Source organism: Medicago sativa, chromosome 4 (genome assembly GCF_051527215.1).
Source record: "Medicago sativa cultivar Bolivia chromosome 4, Bolivia_mono, whole genome shotgun sequence".
Classification (NCBI taxonomy): domain Eukaryota; kingdom Viridiplantae; phylum Streptophyta; class Magnoliopsida; order Fabales; family Fabaceae; genus Medicago; species Medicago sativa.
Genome location: NC_140752.1, coordinates 47,627,735 through 47,650,134, shown reverse-complemented (window position 1 = coordinate 47,650,134; position 22,400 = coordinate 47,627,735). Strand labels below are relative to the sequence as shown.

Genomic DNA, 22,400 nt, shown 5'->3' with positions numbered 1-22,400 from the left:
TAATCTCATGACAAACATGAGAACACTCTTTTCATCCATGCATTCAAAATGACAATAAGATGTATTCAAATATGGCATTGTCAAAGAAGAAAGTTGTGTTCAAATACAAGTATCTCACGACACACATAAAAATCGAATGCTCAATGCAAACACAAACATCAAATATTCATTAAAACATGAAGAACCCTAAACCCCCAAATCAAACAAAACAATTTGAACCATTCAAATAGCAATCAAAGTGAGACAAAAAAATTACTTACTTGCAAATGACAGGAATCGTGAGAGATAAGTTGAATGAGAGAGTTTCGTCGGATGGAAGAATCAATTTTTGTTCCCAAATTATGAATGGATTGACGGAAGAAATGGTTGAGTTGAAAAACTAAAAGATGAAAACGTAGAAGAAGAAAGCAGTTTTTTTTTTTTTTTTTAAATGAGAAGAAAGCAGTTATGCAGAAGAAGAAAATAGTCTGGGAATTTTTTTTTAATTAATTAATGCATGGGTCAATCTGCTAATAACAAAAGTATACCGGGTCAATCTATCAAACCCATCTCCTTGTCCATTTTTTATTGTGGATTACAGTTGTCCATGTTATATTCATGCCACTTCAAGATGGGCAGTTTACCCACCTCTTTCCCAAGGCAATTTAGAAAAAACCTATTAGTATTACTTTGCATGAAGAAATCTTCAACAAACGTTCAATAAACTTGCATGTTGGATTAATTCAAGTTCTATTACCCAAATCATGTTTCATTAATTCACGGGAATAATTCTGATATTAGGCAAAAAAAGTTGCATGGCATTGAATACTTGACACTCACCGACTCCCATATACTGATATTCGTATTCATTTACGCCCCAATTATCAAATAAAAAGCATCAATTTGTATGTTTTTAAAAAATTGAAAATCCAAAGGAAGTAGAGGACACATGACATTGATATAGAACAAGCATATAAAATAACACCACTTTCAAATCCAAGAAAAAGTTTGACATCACAAATTTCCAAGTTTCTTCGACGACTCGTCACAAAATATGTAGTTGACAGTAAAACGAACTACTTAGTGTTACTGTGTTACCAACGTTACGAGTTCACCTGAGCTGAATTAGCTTATTAAATTTAGTAGTACTAAAAAAGCTAAAAAGAAATAGAGATATGGACTGCTTGTAGAATACCACTGGATTACACATATCAGAACTTTAAGAACTACAGAACAAGTTGTTTACCAAATCTATTTCCTTTAAGTTGCTTAAACATGTTCCTTACATGCTGGTTTTAAACAGACGACGAGATGACAAACAATGTAGGTTTCACAGATGTTCTCTTGCTTCGTCCCGGAAACAGCCATTAACAAATTAATATATCGAATAAACTACAAATCTGCAGAGATTTGAATGAATCAAAATGATGTGGGATTGAATTGAATAACAAAATGAAAACCTACATATAACCAAGTTAGGCTGAGTATACTCGGAACTGGAATCGGATTGTGATTAAAGGCTTGAGCCGTTGGAGAAGGAATGGTGTTGTTAATAAGCTATGCATTGACCAATGTACCAATTTTTTTTGGTAATCTAGTTTAGAATTTCGGTCTCTAATTTAGTCTCTAAATCGGTCAGTAAAGGCGAAGTTTTTAGTCCCAGAATTTCAAAACAAAAATATCCCTGGTAGTTTTTCATTTGATTGATCATTTGAATTTCTAATATAAAATTAAATATACAAATTCAACTATATAAATGCAGGATTTCCACAAATTCAAAGAATTGATTAAATAAAGAGTTTCTTTGAGTTTGTGTCGTATTTTGATTGATTAACTATGAATAACTAACCAAATCCTTGTTTAAAGCATCATCGGACAATGGCTAGAGTAAACATAAATAACATGACATGATAGCAAAAATAAATTTTTATGGAAAAGAATACCTTGTTCTACGACAACGAGGTTGCATATGAAACAAAGAGTTAGATATAACTATATTCATAGAAAACAAACAATAAGATTAAGAAGAGATCATTATATATTAAGTTCATTAAGGATGTCCATTACTATTTTTTTTTTTCAATCAACTCTTTGTGAGAGTAATTAGGGTTCAAAATTGTTTATCTTTCTATCAATTCGAACATTGATTCATAGGTGTGGATGGCTGCATGATTGTTGAACGGTGGGAATTCAACTTCTGATCTCTTTTTCATTTATTCAAAATTAATGAGATAGAAAAAGGTTTTTAAGTGTAGTTGGTGGGTGTGAAAGTGTTGTTGGCTGTGGGAATATATAGGAAAAGGGATGGGAAAAAAATTTACTCACAAGTGTTCTCACAATGAACAGTTTATATCCTTAGATCAATTAAGATATAACTATTTTGTTTGGTAAAGGTCCTCAAATTTTATTTGAATAAGAAACAACATGCTATCAATAGAAAGTAGTTTCTTTCAAGTTATTCGTATTTATGCCATTTTTTACAAAATTAATAAACTCACACTATATGATTGATAAGATCACCAACAAAAAAATATGATTGATAAGCTACATTAGATTTTTTTTAAAAATGATAATAAATGATAAATGCAATCGGATATTAAGTATAATGACCATGTCTTCTCAAACCGGCTATCAAACTTGAAAAAAAAAACTATTATTTCCATGAGCTTAACTCAATTAGCAGGGATATTGCCTATTATATATAGGGGTCGGGGTTTGAATCTCGGACAACCCATTAGACTATTTGACAAAAAAAAAAAATACAAATTGTTTGAAAGTATACTTTACACAACATAAAGTTAATAACATTTTTAAGTTTTACATCCAAACTTAATTACCACCATTTCTTAATTAGTTGGTGAAACCAGCAATAATAGCATGAGGCTCAGAATCTTTAGCATCTAAACTTGGCTCAACAGCTAGGTTAGGCTCAATAGGCTTAACAAGAAATTCATGTGGTAAATCCTTAATACCCTTGAGATAAAATGTGTAAAATAGCTTAAATGGAGACACAATTTGATGAAGCTTAACTTGACCATAAACACCTTCAAATATTCCAGTTCCACCAATCACAGCCAAGTAAGTATCCTCATAAGTTAAATAAGAACCTTGCACAGAAATATGACCATAGTCTCCAAAATAAAAACTATATATTGCTTCATATATGTCCCCTTTTTTCTCTGCTTTGTTTTGAATCAAAACACATATTCCAGCTGTTATTCCTACCCTCTTTTGTAAGCATCCTGAGTACAACTGCAAATTCCATAACCCCAAAATCAAATAAACTCCTTTACCTTTATCCTAATTCTATATTTTGTTGGTACAATCCTAATTTCTAATTTTTAGTTTTTATTTTATTTTTAAATTTGCATAAATTAGGCGTACATGATGCAAAGTTTGTAGTTTCTAATGGACAATATTAACTTTAAAAAATAAGGGTCATGCTAATCGGTCCTCAAAAACCGGTTAAAGAAGCAAAAAATAATAATTAAAAATGACATAATTTAGACTTTTGAAACATTGATTCCACAACTTTCAATATAATACTATTAGAATGGAGACACTTACTTTCAGGTTCTTAAATAGATCTCACACGTATACATCACTTATTTATTATATTTTAATAGTAGTACACTCCAATATCTTGAGTCAACAGTACCGGACCAACCCAAGTGAGTTGGTCTTATAAATACTAACAATATTTACTTCATATTTTTTTAGGAACTAGCTTACTTTTGGGAAATGCTAACATGTGTTTTAAAGACACATGTTAAGAAACTCAAATGTTAAAAATTTGTTTTGTAAATTGCTACAAATTATTTCTAATGTTAAAAATTTGTTTTGTAAATTGCTACAAATTATTTCTAAAAATGTCAAAAATTAATTTTTATCAATAAATAATACTTTCTATTTATAAAAACCTTAAAAAACAATATTTACTTTTTAGTTTTAAAAATTAATTTTTAGAGCACACGTTAGCATAATTCTTTACTTTTTAGCCCCTTAAAACAATATATACTCTTCTTATATCCCTCAAAAAACAATAAATACTTTTCTTATATGGAGTACTTAATTGACATGTTTTTTCCTTTTAATTTTTTTTTACCGTCAAATAAAAACTTTTACAATTAAACTGTTGGGCTCTAGCTCGTGTCACAATTGTGCAGAGATTATGAATGTGCCACGAGACATACTCTCTTTTCGATCACCATGAGTCACCTTTACATTTTATATAAAAAAATTATTTATATTTTAAAATATTTATATTAAAGTAAATTGAAATAAACAAAAAATCAACTATAAGTACATTAACTCTCTGCAATTAAGAAAATATATACTAGTACTAACTTAAAACTTAAAATCAAACGGTAATTTCCCTAAAAAAAAAAAAGTTTTACCCAAAATTGAAAAAAGAAACTTTAAAGTTTAAATCCAAAATTGCAACTTGTAATAAAAGCTCTTAAAATATTTATTGCACAATGTGAATATTTAGATAAAAAAGAAAAAATAATGATAACCAACTCACCTTGTTGCTAAATGGAATTAGATCACCAAATGTGTTGACGTTTTTTTGACTCAACCTAAGATAAGCAGGACTTCCACGATCTTTTTCATTGATCTCATAAACACTAAGTTCTTGTACTTTGACTATTAATCAAGCAACAAAAAAAAAAAATTAAAATCAATGGGTCAACATAGATATTATTAACAAGCAAGTAATTCCATCATAGTTCCTTAATAAAAAAACAAGAAAGATACAAGGAGTGAACCTGAGTTAGATGATTGATCTTGGCTTTTGCAAATGAAAAACTTGTTTGATTGGTAAGAGTGTACTGAGGTATTAATGTTTAGGTTGAGTGTTGTTGTAGTGAGTGAAGGGAAGGTTAAGATAGTTGATTTGGATGAGATGTTTGGTTGTGATGATTTTATGTTGGAAGGTTTGGCATAGAAAGAAGAAATTGTTCTCAAAGCAAAGAATGAGGAAGACATAATTTTTTTATGATGAGAAAGTGGAAGCTATAATCAAGCGAGGGGAACGTTAATAGTAATGGTGTGATATATATAACCATAAGCTGGTACTGCATGTCGCAAAACAAAATGCATAAACTAAATACAAAATAATAAACATCAATAAAAAAGAAAAACAAATTATTGTTGTTGTTGTCGTCTATAATCAAGCGAGGGAGATGTTACTAGTAATGGTGTGATATATATAACCATAAGAAGGGGGCTGGTATTGCATGTCACAAAACAAAATGCATAAACTAAACACAAAATAATAAACATCAATAAAAAAGAAAAACAAATTATTGTTGTTGTTGTTGTCGTCGTCGTCTATAATCAAACGAAGGAGATGTTACTAGTAATGGTGTGATATATATAACCATAAGAAGGGAGCTGGTATTGCATATCACAAAACAAAATGCATAAACTAACCACAAAATAATAAACATCAATAAAAAAGGAAAACAAATTATTGTTGTTGTTGTTGTTTATAATCAAGCGAGCGGGATGTTACTAGTAATAGTGTGATAAATATAACCATAAGAAGGGAGGTATTGCATGTCACAAAACAAAAGGTATAAACTAAACACAAAATAATAATCATCAATAAAAAATAAAAACAAATTATTGTTGTTGTTGTTGTTAGAGAAAGTGTATTATTTTTGTGTGTGCCTAATCAATATGTTTGACCAAACAAACTAACTCCTCGAAAGGTCTTTCATGGTCCCAAAACTATAAACATAAATTTTGGGGTAAGGATCCTTTCTATTTACTTAAAATAAATGGAAAAACATTTAGATAATGAGTCCTAGTTGATATGTTGGGTGTGATGGAAGGTTGATCGTTGTTAGAGGGAGAGGATTATTGGTCTTGGAGGCTGAGGCTGAAGAGGGTTTCTTGGTTTTCTTGGCATGTGGTTACCTCTTAGGTTTGTCTCTCGAGGAAGGGATAGGGTGGGAGAAATTTATTTTATCATATCGTTGGTCCGAAAAGGTTGGACACCATCTAAGGTTCATGTTTGCTCATGGAAGCTCTTCCTAGATAAGTTTCCTACTTGGTAGATCTTTTAAGACACAAGGTTATAGTGGAATTAGATGGAACTTCGTTTTTTTTTTTTTTTGTGTTTGGTGGGGGTGGAGAAACACTTGTGTGGACCAGGACCAAGAATTTTGGTTTGGTCACACACAAAGAGAGAAGAGAGAAGAGAGAAGAGAGAGAAGAGAGAGAAAATGGAGAAGAGAGAAGAGAAGAGAGAGAAGGCAAATTCTTGTGTGTGTAACTAAACCAAAATTTTTGGTCCTGGTCCACACAAGATTTTCTCTAAGGGGTGGGGTTCATATAGAATTGTTAAGTAGCATGTGGGGAAGTCTGTCTTATCATATTTTTAGGGTCCTTTATTGGTTATTTTACAATCATTAATTTGAGTCATTTTTATAGGCACTTGAGTCATTATAAGGTTTGTTTTAGTACGGTTTAGCAAGAATCGATGAAATTAGCATTGTCCTTAAAATATAAATATGGATTATGCTAACAAGTGTCTTAAGTTTCGGCCAATACTCTTAAGCTTTGTTTGGGAGCTTGGAGGGGAGGGGAAGAGAAGACTTTGGAGGGTTGGAAATATAGGGGAAAATAGTAAAATCTTTCACATTTTTTTTAAAGAGTAATTTTTTTAGAGAATGATAAGTTAATGCTTATGATTAATATATTTTTAATTTTAAGAATATTATAACTGGTTAGATTAAATTTGAGAAATTCATGTAAACCCTGCGAAACCCTCCTCACTACAATATTTAGTTCCCTCAAATGATGAGGGCTTTGTATTATGAAGAAAAATGAAACCACAATGTCTTCCCCTCTCAATGTCATATATTTCTTCCATTTATTCCTTCCTTTTTTTCCAAACCCCTCCATTCCTTTCAAAACTCGCAAGCAAATCCTAAGGGCACTCTTTATCATTTTCCTATAAATATAAGGTAAATAATGTTGGCCAGAGAAAGCTAGGTGGCGGAGGACTTAATTTTAGAAATCATAAACTCTTAACTCAAATTGCAAATCTTGAGATACCATCGATTGGAAAGTCATCAAATGCAATTCAGAAATTCAATTCATTGCAAGAGCATGTTAGGAAACATGGCATCCATGGATGAAGGGAGAGAAAAGCTTATGAAAGTGTATTATTGATAGTAAAATGTGATATTACAAATGAGAAAGTTATCCCACTTATGGGGAGGTTACAACTATATATACTAATGGGACCAATACTACTTGTAACTAAACTATATATCTCTAATAGTCCCCCTCAAGTTGGAAGGTGCTCAAAACACTTCCAACTTGAAATGAGAAAATACAAGGAAATACATCAAGCAAATGAAAATACAAGGAAAGATGCCGGAAACACATCGGCTAAAAACCAAAGTCATCAAACAAGTGCTTATCCAACAAGAAGCAACCACAACTCAAGGTTGAACCAATTGAAGAAAGAAGCATCAAAGCAACGCTTAACTACCATTCGGTAGAAGCCAATATCAACAAAGCCTTAAAAGGTACAACGCTTAACCATCAAGAGTGTTCAATCACTCAAGATAGAAGCACAAGAACGCTTAACCACTCATGACGGAAGCATATCACTACAAGAAACATTACAATTTCCCAGGGGCGGAATCCCTGTCAAAAGGGCGGAATCCCTGGCAAACTGGACGTTTGTCAGGGAATTTCCCAGGGGCATAAGCCATCACAAAACCGCTCATCGGAAATTTTTTGCCAGGGATCCCACCCCTGGGAAAAAAACGAGGGCCTTAATCCCTGGTAAAAGCCCTGGCATTTTCCCTGACATAAGCCCTGGTATTTTCCCTCACTTTATTCTGCAACCAGATTGACTCTGACTGACTGACTCTGACTCTGACTGACTCTGACTGACTGACTCAAGTCAATTCGAAAAATACCAGGGACATGCGAGGGGTTTAACCCCTGGCAAACGTCCATTTTATTTTTTTTTTAAAATGTTTTATTTATAAAAACGTATTTTTTATTAATTAATTAAATATTTTAAAAATAATTTTAATTAATAAAATGTGTTTAAATTAATTAAAAAACAGATTTTTATAGATTGTTTTAGCATAAAAGCAGATTTTAATTTATTAAAAAACAGATTTTTTTAATATAAAAATAATTTTAACATCATTTTAATTTAAAAAAAAAACTGATTATGAATACACTATTTTAATAAACTGTTTTCCAACAATATACCTTTTTAGAATATTTTTTATGAAGTATTTTTATTTAAAAAGCAGTTTTTAAAATAAAAAATAAATAGGCATTCAAAAAAAAATGTTTTAAAAAATTAATTATTATAGTATATTTTTTTTTTCATAAAAATTAATTTTAACATAGTTTAAAAAAAACTGTTTTCCAACAATAAACCTTTTTAAATCAGTTTTTTTAAAAAAAACTGTTTTAAAAATCAGTTTTTTTACTACACAAATTAAAAAAACGATTTTCCCTAAATTAAAAAAAAAACGTTTTAAATAAACTGTTTTAGTAAATAAAGAGTTTTCTACAATAATTATAAAAAATGCTATTTTTTTTAGAATAGATATCAATTCTAAATTAAAAAAAATGGATTATATACTATAAACTTAGTGTTGGACCATACATTTTTTTTTGTCATTCTAGCTAGTATAACTATAACTGCACACATAATCAATAAATCTACCAAAAAAACATATATTCAACAACATGCATATATTCCATTTTGTCACAAAAAAAAAAATGCATATATTCCATAAATAATTTGAATATACCATAGGAAATACCATAGAAAATATATAAGTTGATAGATAATAAAAAATAGTAGAAGAATGAGTTGGAGAAGAATGAGTTATAATAAAAAATAGTAGAAGAATGAGTTGGAGAAGAATGAGTTATATGAACAGAATGAAGAAGGGGAAGTGTTGTGTATTTTGCTGAAAATTTTCCAAGTATTGGTAAGTGATGGTGCAATAGAAATTGACGTAAGAAGCATATATATATATTGGAATATACTATTGGACTGCATGCCAAGGAAAAAACGTGAGGCAGCCCCTCGCTTATGCACATCTACTCCTAGGCTATATTATAGCTTCAGAATGGTCAACAAGTCAGAAAAAATAGTAGGGGCTGAGTGCAATTTCCCACGGTCTTGACCCCTTAAAATTCAGCTTTTGCAGTTATTTTCTCAGCCTTTGTCTTGTCACCTGCAAAAGCATAGATGCCAGGGACAGCCCCTCACATTTTCCCTGCCAAACGGTACCAAATGCTTTCCAACCCACGTGCTGCTGTCTCTTGGTTTGAATTTCATATTGGCGCCTCCATTATGCCAGGGGCTGAATGCAATATCCCACGGCCAAACCCCTGGTATTTACACCCAAAACTTTTGTCCATTTGCGAGGTGAATCCCTGGCTTTGGCCCTCGTTTTTATGCCAGGGGTTTAAACCCCTGTTAAAAAGCCCTGGCAAATGGCAATGTTTCTTGTAGTGTATCAACATGTCTTAACCATCATGAACAGAAGCACAAAACGAGAAAAGAAGTGCAAGGAGGGCCATAGTCTACAATGGAAGGAGGTCATATGTTGAACAAACTTCACACCAAAGGTATCATGAAGCAACAAGACCAAGGTTCCAAAGATAAAAGTGATGCCCATCAATGCCGAGCCGAGACAAGAAAAGAACCAAATGCAACCTGTAAAAGGAAAACTGCCAATAGCAAGTAACAACTGATGAGGGGCAGCAACAATCAAAGAATGCTCCAATCAGACCAAAACAATAATCTTCAAAAGTGTTAGAATGAAATTCCATTAGAGATCCATAGGACAACTTTTTTTTAATGGCAGCACTTGTTTCTCTTGTTAATCCTATAACATGTGCAGGTGTAGCTTCCCATGCTAAGGTGGATGTCATCAAAATTCCAAAGATGTGGATGAGATAATAGGATTACCATACCATACACCAACCCAGTTTCATCCAAGCCAATCATTGACAATCCACAAGTTAAGAAGATACCTCTCATAGATCATGATATAAACAACCAAAAGGAGAAATTAATGCACTAAAGGAAAGCCACCAAGTCTAAAAAACAATAGTATAGGAAGCAATCTACCACAACCAGCACAATTATGCAGCCCAAAAAAAATATGCTGAAGCACCAACATAGCAAAACACTTCAAACTAAGTGCTGTCCTTGAATGAATTAATGACACCACATGGTACCAATAGAATCAAAACAGAATCCATAACCTTCTTAATTTCAGCACAAAGAACACCAATATCGGAACAATTCATACTCATCACAATCTTCTCCACATTTACTTGAAGATGATGATTGAACAAAACTGAAATTAAATGGAAGATGGAGTAAGAATGAAACCTTTAAGCAACCTGATGTAGAAGCTCAAAAATGGCAGTGAAGATGGTGAAATTACGGCAACCAGAGACAATACCAAACACAAAGATCCTCATATGCAAATGAGTAGCAGAGCACATACACACCACATCACTAAGTGAAACCAAATCTGAATAGTGAACACCAATCACAGCAATTGGATAGAGTGCAGCAGAGGATTTTAACAACGGCTGCAAAATCACTCAGTGGTACCAACTTATATCGGAAAATGCAATGATGATGTCAAAGGTTTAAGGCAACCAGAGCTTCAACACTGTGATATACAAATTGCAACAAATCACAACCTCAAATCATTCACAATCATCCAAACAGATCACAACCTCTAACAGAAATTGAGTGACTTCTGAAATCACTAACCAAAACCAGATATTGACAATAAAGGAGGAAACAAATCGCAATTGGAATCGCGAGAATCGCAAAATCGATTTGCTAAACAGAGTCACAAAACTGAAATTGATAACTCAGAGAAAGGACAAAAAATGAAGTATGAAGTGAGGAACGAAAGAAACACTGAATCGTATTCCAAAATGCGCAATCGAACTTGATCTAAAACAGATCATATGATGCGATCCCGAATTCTGAAATCGAAAGAACCTTGAAATTGAACAGGAATTAGATTCCAATCAAGAAATCAAACAAGAAGTGAAAGGAATCCAAACCGAAATGAAATGAATTTTCTCTGATGAAAGACGAAACTGTAACCCTAGAAATTGGGGAAAAATTGACACGATAATGAATGATTTCGAGCAAGAAACTCGAATCGAAGGTGAAAATCAATCAGAAAATGGATTCTAATCCAGAAAACCGAATTTGCAATTGAAGTAGAATCATGCCAGAACAAAGCTGAAGAAAACGATGAAAACGGTTGAGGAAGAAAAGAAAATGAAGGAAAATGAAACAAGAGAAAGAAAGTGAAAGAGAGAAAATTATATTTTCTCTAGTAAATGCAGCGGAAAAATCCTTCAGGGATGATACCAAATTTGCTCTGATACCATGTTAGGAAACATGGCATCCATGGATGAAGGGAGAGAAAAGCTTATGAAAGTGTATTATTGATAGTAAAATGTGATATTACAAATGAGAAAGTTATCCCACTTATGGGGAGGTTACAACTATATATACTAATGGGACCAATACTACTTGTAACTAAACTATATATCTCTAATAGAGCATCATCAGGTTTCAAAACAAATCGGATTTAACAATTCGGAAATTGATCAATGTAATATGAAAAATGACAGTGGTGCTTGTGCTAATATTTAGGCGGAACATCTAAAAAAACCTATAAATCACGTACAATCAAAACCCCGTTAAAGGTAAGACTCAATCGAGGACTACCACCAAAATCAATCAAAACTAACCACCAAAATCATAACCAACATCAAAATGAAAGTCAAACTAATCCTGATATCGAGTATGGATGGTGTTTTGCCTCTAACCCTGAAGCACGCACGAGACGTATTCTTCAACATTTCCTCTAACTCTGGACTCACGAAAGACCTCTTGAAGATGCATTATTCCACAACTTACTATTGATATATCCAAAAACAAAAGCCATGCATGCATGCATGACATGATGAATCTAATATATAAATAAACAATTGGATTTCGTAGATATCCAACATGATTAAAATAAATGTTGCATGTGCATGGTTTCTCGTACGTAGTTACTTTGTAATCAATGCAATAATCTATGCTTCTAGATTGACTCAATATAATAAAAGTTTCTCATATATAGTCTGCTCTATTTTTGTCGACTTTTTTATTTAGCTGATCGATAAGTCGTAGATACTTGATGCCCATAAATAATTCTTTCATGAGAAGTAAAATAGAGTATATATGTTGAACAGTTTTGTGCGACCGTATATAAATGTTGTTACATGTGATTTTATTGAAATATATGTATGAGAAGCATGTTGGTATGCTGCATATTTGTAGAACTTAAATTGAATTATCGTTCTGACTTCTTTTTTTATGTTCATTAGGAAAAGAAATTTTACAAAAGGAGACCCCCTCAAAAAAAAAAAAAAAAAAGGGAGACCAACAAAGGTCTTGAAAACAAAATCACCACTAATCGTTAAAGGATCTAGGAGAGAAAAAACTAAAACCAAAACCATAAAAAGGCATGAAACAAGGAGTTGATGCTACTTAAAATGATAATTTAGATGCTAAAAATGGTGATGTTGTTGCCGAAATTCACATCGGTGTAGATATATTCAATCCAAGAAATTAAGATTCTCTTGAGCCTGTAAAATGATTGAGGTTTAGTAGCTACAATTTTAGGTTTTTATTTTATTAGAGATCAATTTTTAATAGTAGAGTCGGGTCTCCAATTTGATTGGATCGACCTGGCTAATGTTGCGTATATATATAGGGATTATTTTCTAGTATGGAAGACCTACAATGGGAATTCCATTGAATCTGAGTCTGTTCGGGTTTGTTCCAAGTTCTTGACGTGGTTGCTAACTCAATTACATTTCCAAAGGAGACGATTATTTTCCACAATCTTTCTCATTGATCTCATAAACACTAAGTTCTTGTACTTCGACTACAAATTCAAGAAAGAAAAAAAATCAAAGGGTCAACATAGGTATTATTAACAAGCAAGTTCCATAGATATCTTTAACAAACAAGAAAGATATAAGGAGTGAACCTGAGTTAGATGATTGGTAAGCTTGACTTTTACAAATGAAAGACTTGTTTGATTGGTAAGAGTGTAGTGATGAGGTATTAATGTTTAGGTTGAGTGTTGTTGTAGTGAGTGAAGGGAATGGTAAGATAGTTAATTTTACGAGGGGAAGAAAATATATAGGAAAAGTAAAATATAATTTTGCGAATTTTATCTTGACAATTTTTGGTGTTGATAAAGCTCTTTAATTTGTGTAGTTATTGTAGAGACTCAAAATGCCAAAACAAGAAACATAATTTTATCTATTAAGTGATAATTTTATCTTTTATAGTTTTACTAATGGTTTTCACAAGTAAACTTATTTGGGATAATTATATCTACGTAGTTAAACATAAAAATACACTAACTCATTCAAAAAGTAAATAATTTTAAAAAGGGAAAGTCAAGGTCACCCAAAGCAACCATAGCCTTCGCTCATGCATAGAAGAAAAGCTCACAACACAAACGCTTAGATCATTCCCAATGGGGAGAACGAGGGGAGTTTAACTTCTTAAATACTCTCTCCGTCCCAAATTGTATGTCGCTTTAGGGAAAAATATTTGTCCCAAATTATATGTCGCTTTACAATACCAATGCAACATTAATGTTACTTTTCCTATGTATAACCTTAACTATTTATTACTCTTTCTTCTTTCAATTCTTTCATTTATCTTTCCCATATTATTTATTAATGACGATTTTATAAAACAACTCATAATATCTCTTTTCCACACAATATTAATTGCATTTCTTAATATGTATGAAATGTCCAAAACGTCATACAATTTGGGACGAAGAGAGTATGATACCTCATAAATACCCCTTTTAAGGAGAAAAATAGAAGCGAACTTAATGACAATGGTTCTACTTTTCTCTCTTCATGAGTTCCATTTTATTTTAAGGGTCATGCTAACTCGTGCCCCCGAGGCACTGGTTAAGCACACCATAAAAGGAAAGCATTGCTAAGAAAGGAAATTCTTTAAAAATTTTAAGGATTAATTACACAATTTTCACTACATTAATTATCATAAAATTTCATTTTTTAGTACCCTTAAGCAGGGTCTGGTTATGGTGCATACGGATTTTCCTTATGCACCCTGCATAAGGATTTCTAATATGGCCCATTAATCTGTAGCCCAACAAAATTTGTTTCCTACACTCCCCAAAACTGAAAACAAATCAAATTGGCAAAACAAAATTTCTCAAAAGTCATTTTTCAAACAACTCACCGTCATTTCTCAAAAAGACATTTCTCAGACAACCTCCACCATCGGAAACAACCTCCACCACCAGAAATCCATCGGAAACAACCTCCACCACCGGAAACAATCGCCGTCGTTCTTCATCAACACAAGGCAGCGAGCAACATCGTCGTCTTTCTTCACCACCGGAAACACCGTCGTTCACTACACCAGCGTCTTCACCACCGTCGTCGTCGTTCACTTCCAACGCCGTCGTTCACTTCCAACGCCGTCGTTCACTACACCAGCGTCTTCAAACACCAGCATCTTCATCAACATTACCGTCATTCACCATCAAAACTCAACAAACAGCAACATGTCGAAATCAAATCAGGTTTGAACCTTAACTTCTTTTTCGTTATTGTGCTATGAATCAAAGTGTTTCTGTTAGTTAGAAATGGTTTTGTTTAGTTCAATAAGGTTTGGAAAGAAAATTTGATTTCAATTTGGGGAAATCTCAATCCGCTGCTCTAAATTGACAGATTAATGTGCAAATGTGTAACTCTAAACTGACGGTTTAATTTCGATTTGGAGAAAACATTTGAAAATTGTATTGGAAATGCTTTCAGAATGTTGAATGTTTCCACAAATTTAAAATTATACCAAAACCATTTTCCTGTTGAAATGGTTTCTATGTGTTGTACTGCAAAACCATTAGATGTACTTAATGGTTTTGGAGTACAAATAGGAGGATCTATAAAGCTATAGTTCAGTAGAATTTAGTAGAAAATTTGTTAGGTATTTCTTAGTTCCCTGTTTGTTAGGTATTGTTAATATTGTTATTTATCATATCAAAATAAGCTGACTTAAAATGGATATTTATAACTTGGTGTGATCATAAGAATACATCATATTACAGCTATTAGTTAAAATGGATATTTATAACTTGGAGTATATGTAACATATTTTTCTCTTCCTTTTGATTGAGATCCAATAACTACCACATTTGTAGAAAATCACCTGCATGTGTCAAATAACTACCACATTTGTAGAAAATCACCTGCATGTGTCAAATATTTCATCATCACATTTTGACTCTGGAATTTCATGTTTTCATTTGAAATTCCCTTGAGCTCTTGAGTAAGGGGACATGCATCCATTTTGTCTTACATTATCCGAAAATTCATTTTCACCATTAAGATTTGAGTAGGATAAAGTAGGTGAAGTTGTTATATGTTCCAATGATTGCATTGGTGAGTCACACCTAGGAGGAAAATATTCAAACAGTGCATCTTGTACTTTAGTATACTCCTGTAGTTGGTGTAGCAAAACTGTCAGTTACATCTCCAAATTATAGCCATTCAGTCTCAATTTTCCTCATTTGCTCATATTATAAGCTTGCATGAATCCAGAGAATTCAAATTCATAAGTAGCATATGATAGTATTCCTTACCTCCTAATGAAGTTCTAGTATAAGCTTATACTAGAACACTTCTACTTCTTGAATAGTTGCCCTTTAAAATCACAACATTGGTGGAAATTAGTTGCACTAAATCCATCAATTGTTGCCCTGTAGCAGCATTTCAGTTCCTTACCTGATCAAAATTATGTCAAACCACAGATACATGTAAAGCCTAAGGATGATAACATTAAATAATAGTTTACTATTAACAATTTAATTTTTGTTCATAGATTTTTCTAAACAAATTTACTCTTAACCAAATTCTTTTTCAAATTTAAATTTAAATCTACACCATAGTTAAGAGGAATTCCAAAACAAATATAGTCGGATACATATAGACACACACAATTATACATAATAAAAAAATTGGATAAACGATCACCTAAACAGTAGTAACATATTGAACATTTTCATAGTAGTTTAATTATGAAAAAAATGAAACAAAAAAGATGTAATAAAAAAAACAACACCTAAGGCTGCTAGAACTTAGAAGTTACTTTAATAAAATGTCCATAATGTATTTGTTGTTTTTAATAAAATTATACTAAAACCATTTTTCTGTGGAAATGGTTTCTATGTGTTGTACTCCAAAACCATTAGATGTACTTAATGGTTTTGGAGTACAAATAGGAGGATCTATAAAGCTATAGTTTAGTAGAATTTAGTAGGAAATTTGTATTATTTCTTAGTTCCCTGTTTGTTAGGTATTGTTAACATTGTTAGGTATTGTTAATCTTGATAATCTTGTTAAATAGTAGAAATTGAAGATGTTGTTCTTTGCTCATAGCTAGAAGCTGCATCTGATTTTGAACTCTCTGAATTCAAAAGGTTCAATTCATTGGATAGTAATATCTCTGGTACTTTCTCTTGACTCTTATTTGCATTTTCCTCTCCATTATACCATAACCATTTTTCTTTGCAAATGGTTTCTATGTGTTGTACATTAAAACCATTATATGTACTTAATGGTTTTCTGTGATCATGCAGGTGAAAAAAAACCAGGGACCTAGGGTCATTGCCATCATTCAGTATTGGACTGACACAATCGAAGGAGGAGCAAGGAAATGTCACAAGATTAAGGAGCGGTGGTGATAAAAATAAGGAGCGGAAATCAGACGAGGCTAAGGGAAAAGAAAAGAAGCAGTACATAAAGAAGAATGAAAAAAAGAAACAACAGAATGAAGCACAAGATTCCGATGAAGGAAAATCGGATGATGAAAATGCAAAACAAAGACTGAGGCACAAGATGAGTATACCTAAGGTATATGATCTTATGCATTCAGTAGATGGCAAAAGAAGAAAAAATGAGATAATTGGGCTTCTGAATGACAGTGGTTTTGGAGGAATGATGCATATCTGCAACTGGACAAAAGTCCACACTTTCTTTGTGGATTGGGTTGTTAAAAACTTTGAGAAAGAGCATATGTGGTGTAGACCATGATTTTCGGGTGTCAATCCATTGATTGGTTTTGAACCTTCAATCGTTTGGACTTTTCGATCTTTATTCGTGGGAAGGGAAAAGATGAATTAAAAACCCTTTTTGGATCCGGGGGTTGGTTACGATTGGGGAAGGTGTTAGGCACCCGCATCGTCTGTTGCGGATTCGATGAGAAAACTCACACCAATAACAACTTGATGTGTGGAGCAAGGGATAATTAAGCAACCAAAATCAAAGTGTATGGAACAATTATAAACACAAGCCAAAAGTAGAAAACAACAGCGAGAGAAAAGGAAGAGAGAACACAAAGAATTTGTTGACCCAGTTCGGTCCAAATTGACCTAGTCTGGGGGGGAGAGCAGCCCTCCGTTCCACTATATGATGAGTAACGTTACAAAAGAGATTTCAATGGGTTACAAGAATAAGTCTCCCGCCTAATTCTACCCAAATCCCAGCCTCTTCCCGTAACCAAGAGACTCAATCCTAATAGTGTTTCCCAAGGTGAATCAACCTTCAAACCCTAGTTTGTTGCCAAGAGACAAACTCTATACAAACCCTAGTTTGATTTCTAAACCCTTGTTTCAGCCCCCTCTATCTCTCAAAATAGTCTGATACAAGGCCTATATTTATAGTAAAAGAAACTCCCATAAAATTGTAACAAATCTGGCCCAAAAATACGTTTCTGAAAAATAACAGCACGCGAAATCGGCCACCGATTTTTCCCAATCGGCCACCGATTTTTCCCGAACAGAAAGCCTCCCAAAAGGCAGCCAAAATCGGCCACCGATTTTCCAAATCGGCCATCGATTTGTACTTTCAGCAAACATCAATTTTGGCCTCCAAACTCCAATTTTGAGTCACTTTCACAACAATCTCCACCTTGACTCCAAATTAGTGATGATGCCCATTTAACATCAACACCTTGCTGCTCTTTCCCTTGCTTCCCACTACACCAAGTAGCTCCACAAGTTTACACCTTAATCTCTTCAATCATCGGAATGCCTTCCGCCCCTTTGAAGATCCTTGTGTCCAAACTACTCAAGGAATTTTAGGTAGTTCCACAAGTACACACCTTAACCTCTTCAGCCATCGGAATGTCTTCCGCCTTCTCGAAGATCCTTGTATCCAAACTACACTAGGAATTTCAGGTAGTTCTACAAGACTACACCATACCTCTTCAATACGAGACATCTCCCGCTTCCTTGAAGATCACCTTGCATCCAATCACCCTTGGACTTTTAGGGTAATTCCACAAGCCGTGCTATACATTCTTCAACCTCCGGAATGCCTTCCGTCTTCATGAAGAAAACCCTTGCTCACCACTAGAGCATAGCACCCAAGGTCCTCCATAGTCGTACCACTCCCGGTGTGTTCAACTCCACCTAAAGCTGAGCTTCCAACCTCTCAACTAGCAAATGAGTACATCCCACTATGTCTTCCTTGAACCTCCACCTCAACCGGTAGATCATGAGTATTCTTACCACCGCCTCTCCAGGCTGATGTTGAGTGTTTAACGTCTCTCCAGACGACCACCGCTCTACCAGGCATCACCCCCAAGGTGAGAAACATCACCTTCATCCTCCAAACAGCACACCATCAAAGCACCTGCATCCTCATAACCCTCAGAGACAATTTGTACGGAATTACCATTAATCTCCGGACAATCCTTCTTGAAGTGACCCATCTTGTTACACTTAAAGCATTTAAACTTTGTCTTGTTACTACTCTTTCCCCGGTTACCTCTACCTCCACCATTCCCTCTTGAAACACTTAGGCCTTCCCCGTTTTCATCAACTCTCAAGTCCTTCGACTTAGTCAACTCCTTGGTTCTCAAAGCTGCTTGAACTTCTTCCAAGGTAACAGTGCCTTCTTTTCCATAGAGCATGGTATCTTTAAACGATTCAAAAGATCTAGGTAGAGCACACAACAAGAGTATAGCTTTATCTTCATCCTCAAGATTCACCTCAATATTCTCCAAGTCATCAAGGATTTTGTTGAACTCCGTAAGTTGCTCCATGATGGCCTTTGACTCCACCATCTTGAATGAGTAGAGTTGTTGCTTTAGGAATTGCCGATGAGCCAAAGACTTTGTCATATACAAAGATTCCAACTTTGCCCACATCGATGCCGCGGTTGGTTCCTTTGCTACTTCTCTCAAAACTTTATCTCCGAGGCACAAGACAATGGCACTCCTGGCCTTGTCCACCATCTCGGTCTTCTCCGCTCGTGTCATGGTGACCGATAACGAACCTTCACCCTTCAAAGCTTTCTCACACTTTTGCTGTATCAACACCACTTCCATCTTTACCTTCCATAACCCAAAATCGTTATCTCCGGTAAACTTCTCAATATCCCACTTCGAACCCATGGTACTTGATTATCCTTTGACCTTTGCCCCACGGTGGGCGCCAATTGTTGCGGATTCGATGAGAAAACTCACACCAATAACAACTTGATGTGTGGAGCAAGGGATAATTAAGCAACCAAAATCAAAGTGTATGGAACAATTATAAACACAAGCCAAAAGTAGAAAACAACAGCGAGAGAAAAGGAAGAGAGAACACAAAGAATTTGTTGACCCAGTTCGGTCCAAATTGACCTAGTCTGGGGGAGAGAGCAGCCCTCCGTTCCACTATATGATGAGTAACGTTACAAAAGAGATTTCAATGGGTTACAAGAATAAGTCTCCCGCCTAATTCTACCCAAATCCCAGCCTCTTCCCGTAACCAAGAGACTCAATCCTAATAGTGTTTCCCAAGGTGAATCAACCTTCAAACCCTAGTTTGTTGCCAAGAGACAAACTCTATACAAACCCTAGTTTGATTTCTAAACCCTTGTTTCAGCCCCCTCTATCTCTCAAAATAGTCTGATACAAGGCCTATATTTATAGTAAAAGAAACTCCCATAAAATTGTAACAAATCTGGCCCAAAAATACGTTTCTGAAAAATAACAGCACGCGAAATCGGCCACCGATTTTTCCCAATCGGCCACCGATTTTTCCCGAACAGAAAGCCTCCCAAAAGGCAGCCAAAATCGGCCACCGATTTGTACTTTCAGCAAACATCAATTTTGGCCTCCAAACTCCAATTTTGAGTCACTTTCACAACATCGTCCACGGTATTTCGTGGGAACCTCTTTCTAACTTTATCTTGTGCTAGGTTATTTTTATTTGAAAAATTTATTGCTTAAGATCTAAGTGAAAGAATGGAGGGAGAAGAAGTATGAGTTTTTGTTATTTTTATTTGGTCGATTTGGAAGGAATAAACCCTTGCCTACGTACCCTTAAAAGGGATCAAAACCGCCGTAGTTCTCTCTCAAAAATATTTTGTGAGTTGAGTTATTTTTTAGAGTTTTTGAAAATAGTTTTAAGAAGGGAAGAGAGGCCTCAAGGCATAGAATAATGAACGAAGTGAGGTTGTTTCATTTTATTTAAGAAATTTGGTCTAAGTTTAATTAAGATTCATTTAAGAATTTGATTAAGAAAATAAAGGAAAAATCTCTTGGATTTGGATCCAAGGTTTATTAAGAAAATAATTTGACTTTTGCTTATTTGATTTTTGAGATAAAAAAGGTTTTTCTAAACTAACGGAAAGCGAGCGTAACGACGTGAAAAATAAAGCGAGAGTAAAGCAATAAATAAAGTGATATGGTGTCGGTGCAAGTGTCAGTGTGTGCAATTACTACGCTCTTACATACCATTCCTAGGTCCATTCTAAAGCAAGAAATAACAATGCGAAAAGTAAATTACATCAATGCCTAAATACACACTAATATCATGGAAATTAAATTAATTGCAAAAATGATAAAAATGCATGGAATTATACCAAAGATGATGCAAAAATAAAACATACCAAAATATTAGATCATGAACAAAAGAATTAGAAGAATAACACATACTAAAACAAATACCAACTACAATGCATGAAATTAGGCATATATAAAAATGCATGTATCGTAAGTTTTGAAAATAAATATTAAGGCAAAAAAAATACATGAAACACGAACCAAGATGACATATCAAAATAAAAAGGTTTGAAAAATCAATTACAAATGCAAGAAAAAAACAAAATATGCAAGATAAATATTTTTTAAAAGAAAAAGGGGGTGCAGAATTGAAAATGGGAGTAAAACAGTAAAACAGTAGTGAAAATATGAAGGAAATTGGGCTCAGACTGTAGTCTCATCACAGCCATTAGATCTAAATCAAAGAGTTAAAAAAACAAGGGTGCAGATATGAAAAAAAGGGGGTGTAATAGAAAACTGCATATAGGACAAAAAATGTGGGGGGCCCGCAGTCAACAAGGAAGGAAGGAGGTCAACTCCTTCCTCTGGTTCACGTAAAACACCAACAACAACATCATTATCACTTCAAAAATTAAAATCTCAATTCTTCACCAAATCTCACAAACTAAAATACCATTTTGCTTGGATTTTCACGCTGATCATGAATCTAAGTTTAGATTTCACAGTGAATGTTTGTATAGAGAGAAAAGTGAGAAAAAAGTTTTGACCCAAAAAAATAAAACTAAAAAAAACAGTGAATTAAGCAAAAATAATTAAAGGGAAAGCATCATAACAACTCCAGGGGTGTAAAATCATCAAAACCCACCTTAATTGAGCCTTTAAATGGTCTAACTCACTATCACTTTTTCTTGAGGAATTGTGGTTTTGAATTCACGAATTTGGATGGTTTTTCTTGAGTTTTTGAGTGTTTTTGGTTTGTTGGAAGTGTTTATGAACTTTTGGTTGAAGAATGGTGAAATTTCATGGAGAAATGATTATTTTGGAATTTTTGATGAAAATGGTGATTTTCTCTACACAAAATTTCGGCCCCCTCTCTCAATGAGTTGTTGGGTACTTATAGAGGGAGTGACTTGGTCACCAAGAGTGCAAAAATTAGGTTAAGTGTTGGGTAAGAAAGGGTAGTTTGGAATTTTGCAAAAAATGAGTTTTTGGGACTTTTTTGGATGATTTTTGGTGGTGAGTGATGATGTGTTGGATAATGATGAGTTGTTATATGTCAAGAAGAATCTAGATGCACAATTTGTGGGGAAAGAAATGAAATGGGAGTGAAATGTGCATTTTTGGTGAATTTGTTAAAGTTAGTGTTTTTTTTGGTATTTTTGAAAATGAATTTTGTGCCTTTGAAAATAATAAAACAAAATGGTGTAAAGTTTGTGATTTTTGTGATTAGAAATGTAATAGAAAAGAAAAGAAATGAAATTGGAAT

At 33.8% G+C, this 22,400-nt stretch overlaps 1 protein-coding gene across 1 annotated transcript; it reads right to left on the bottom strand.

The window, feature by feature from the left end:
* Positions 1 to 2,761: 2,761 nt before the first annotated feature.
* LOC146929421 (allene oxide cyclase, chloroplastic-like) lies at positions 2,762 to 5,045 on the bottom strand. The gene is made up of 3 exons (XM_085708231.1): positions 4,749 to 5,045; positions 4,505 to 4,626; positions 2,762 to 3,231 (listed from the first exon to the last, which is right to left on the bottom strand). The coding sequence occupies exons 1-3, from the start codon at positions 4,966 to 4,968 to the stop codon at positions 2,830 to 2,832; spliced, it is 744 nt and encodes a 247-aa protein (XP_085564357.1). The 5' UTR covers positions 4,969 to 5,045; the 3' UTR covers positions 2,762 to 2,829.
* Positions 5,046 to 22,400: the final 17,355 nt, after the last annotated feature.

Coding starts and splice junctions, on each gene's coding strand:
- LOC146929421 (XM_085708231.1), bottom strand. CDS start 4,968: ATGTCTTCCTCATTCTTTGCTTTGAGAACAATTTCTTCTTTCTATGCC. Junction 4,627..4,748: donor AGATCAATCATCTAACTCAG/GTTCACTCCTTG, acceptor CTTGATTAATAG/TCAAAGTACAAGAACTTAGT. Junction 3,232..4,504: donor TAATTCCATTTAGCAACAAG/GTGAGTTGGTTA, acceptor TGGAATTTGCAG/TTGTACTCAGGATGCTTACA.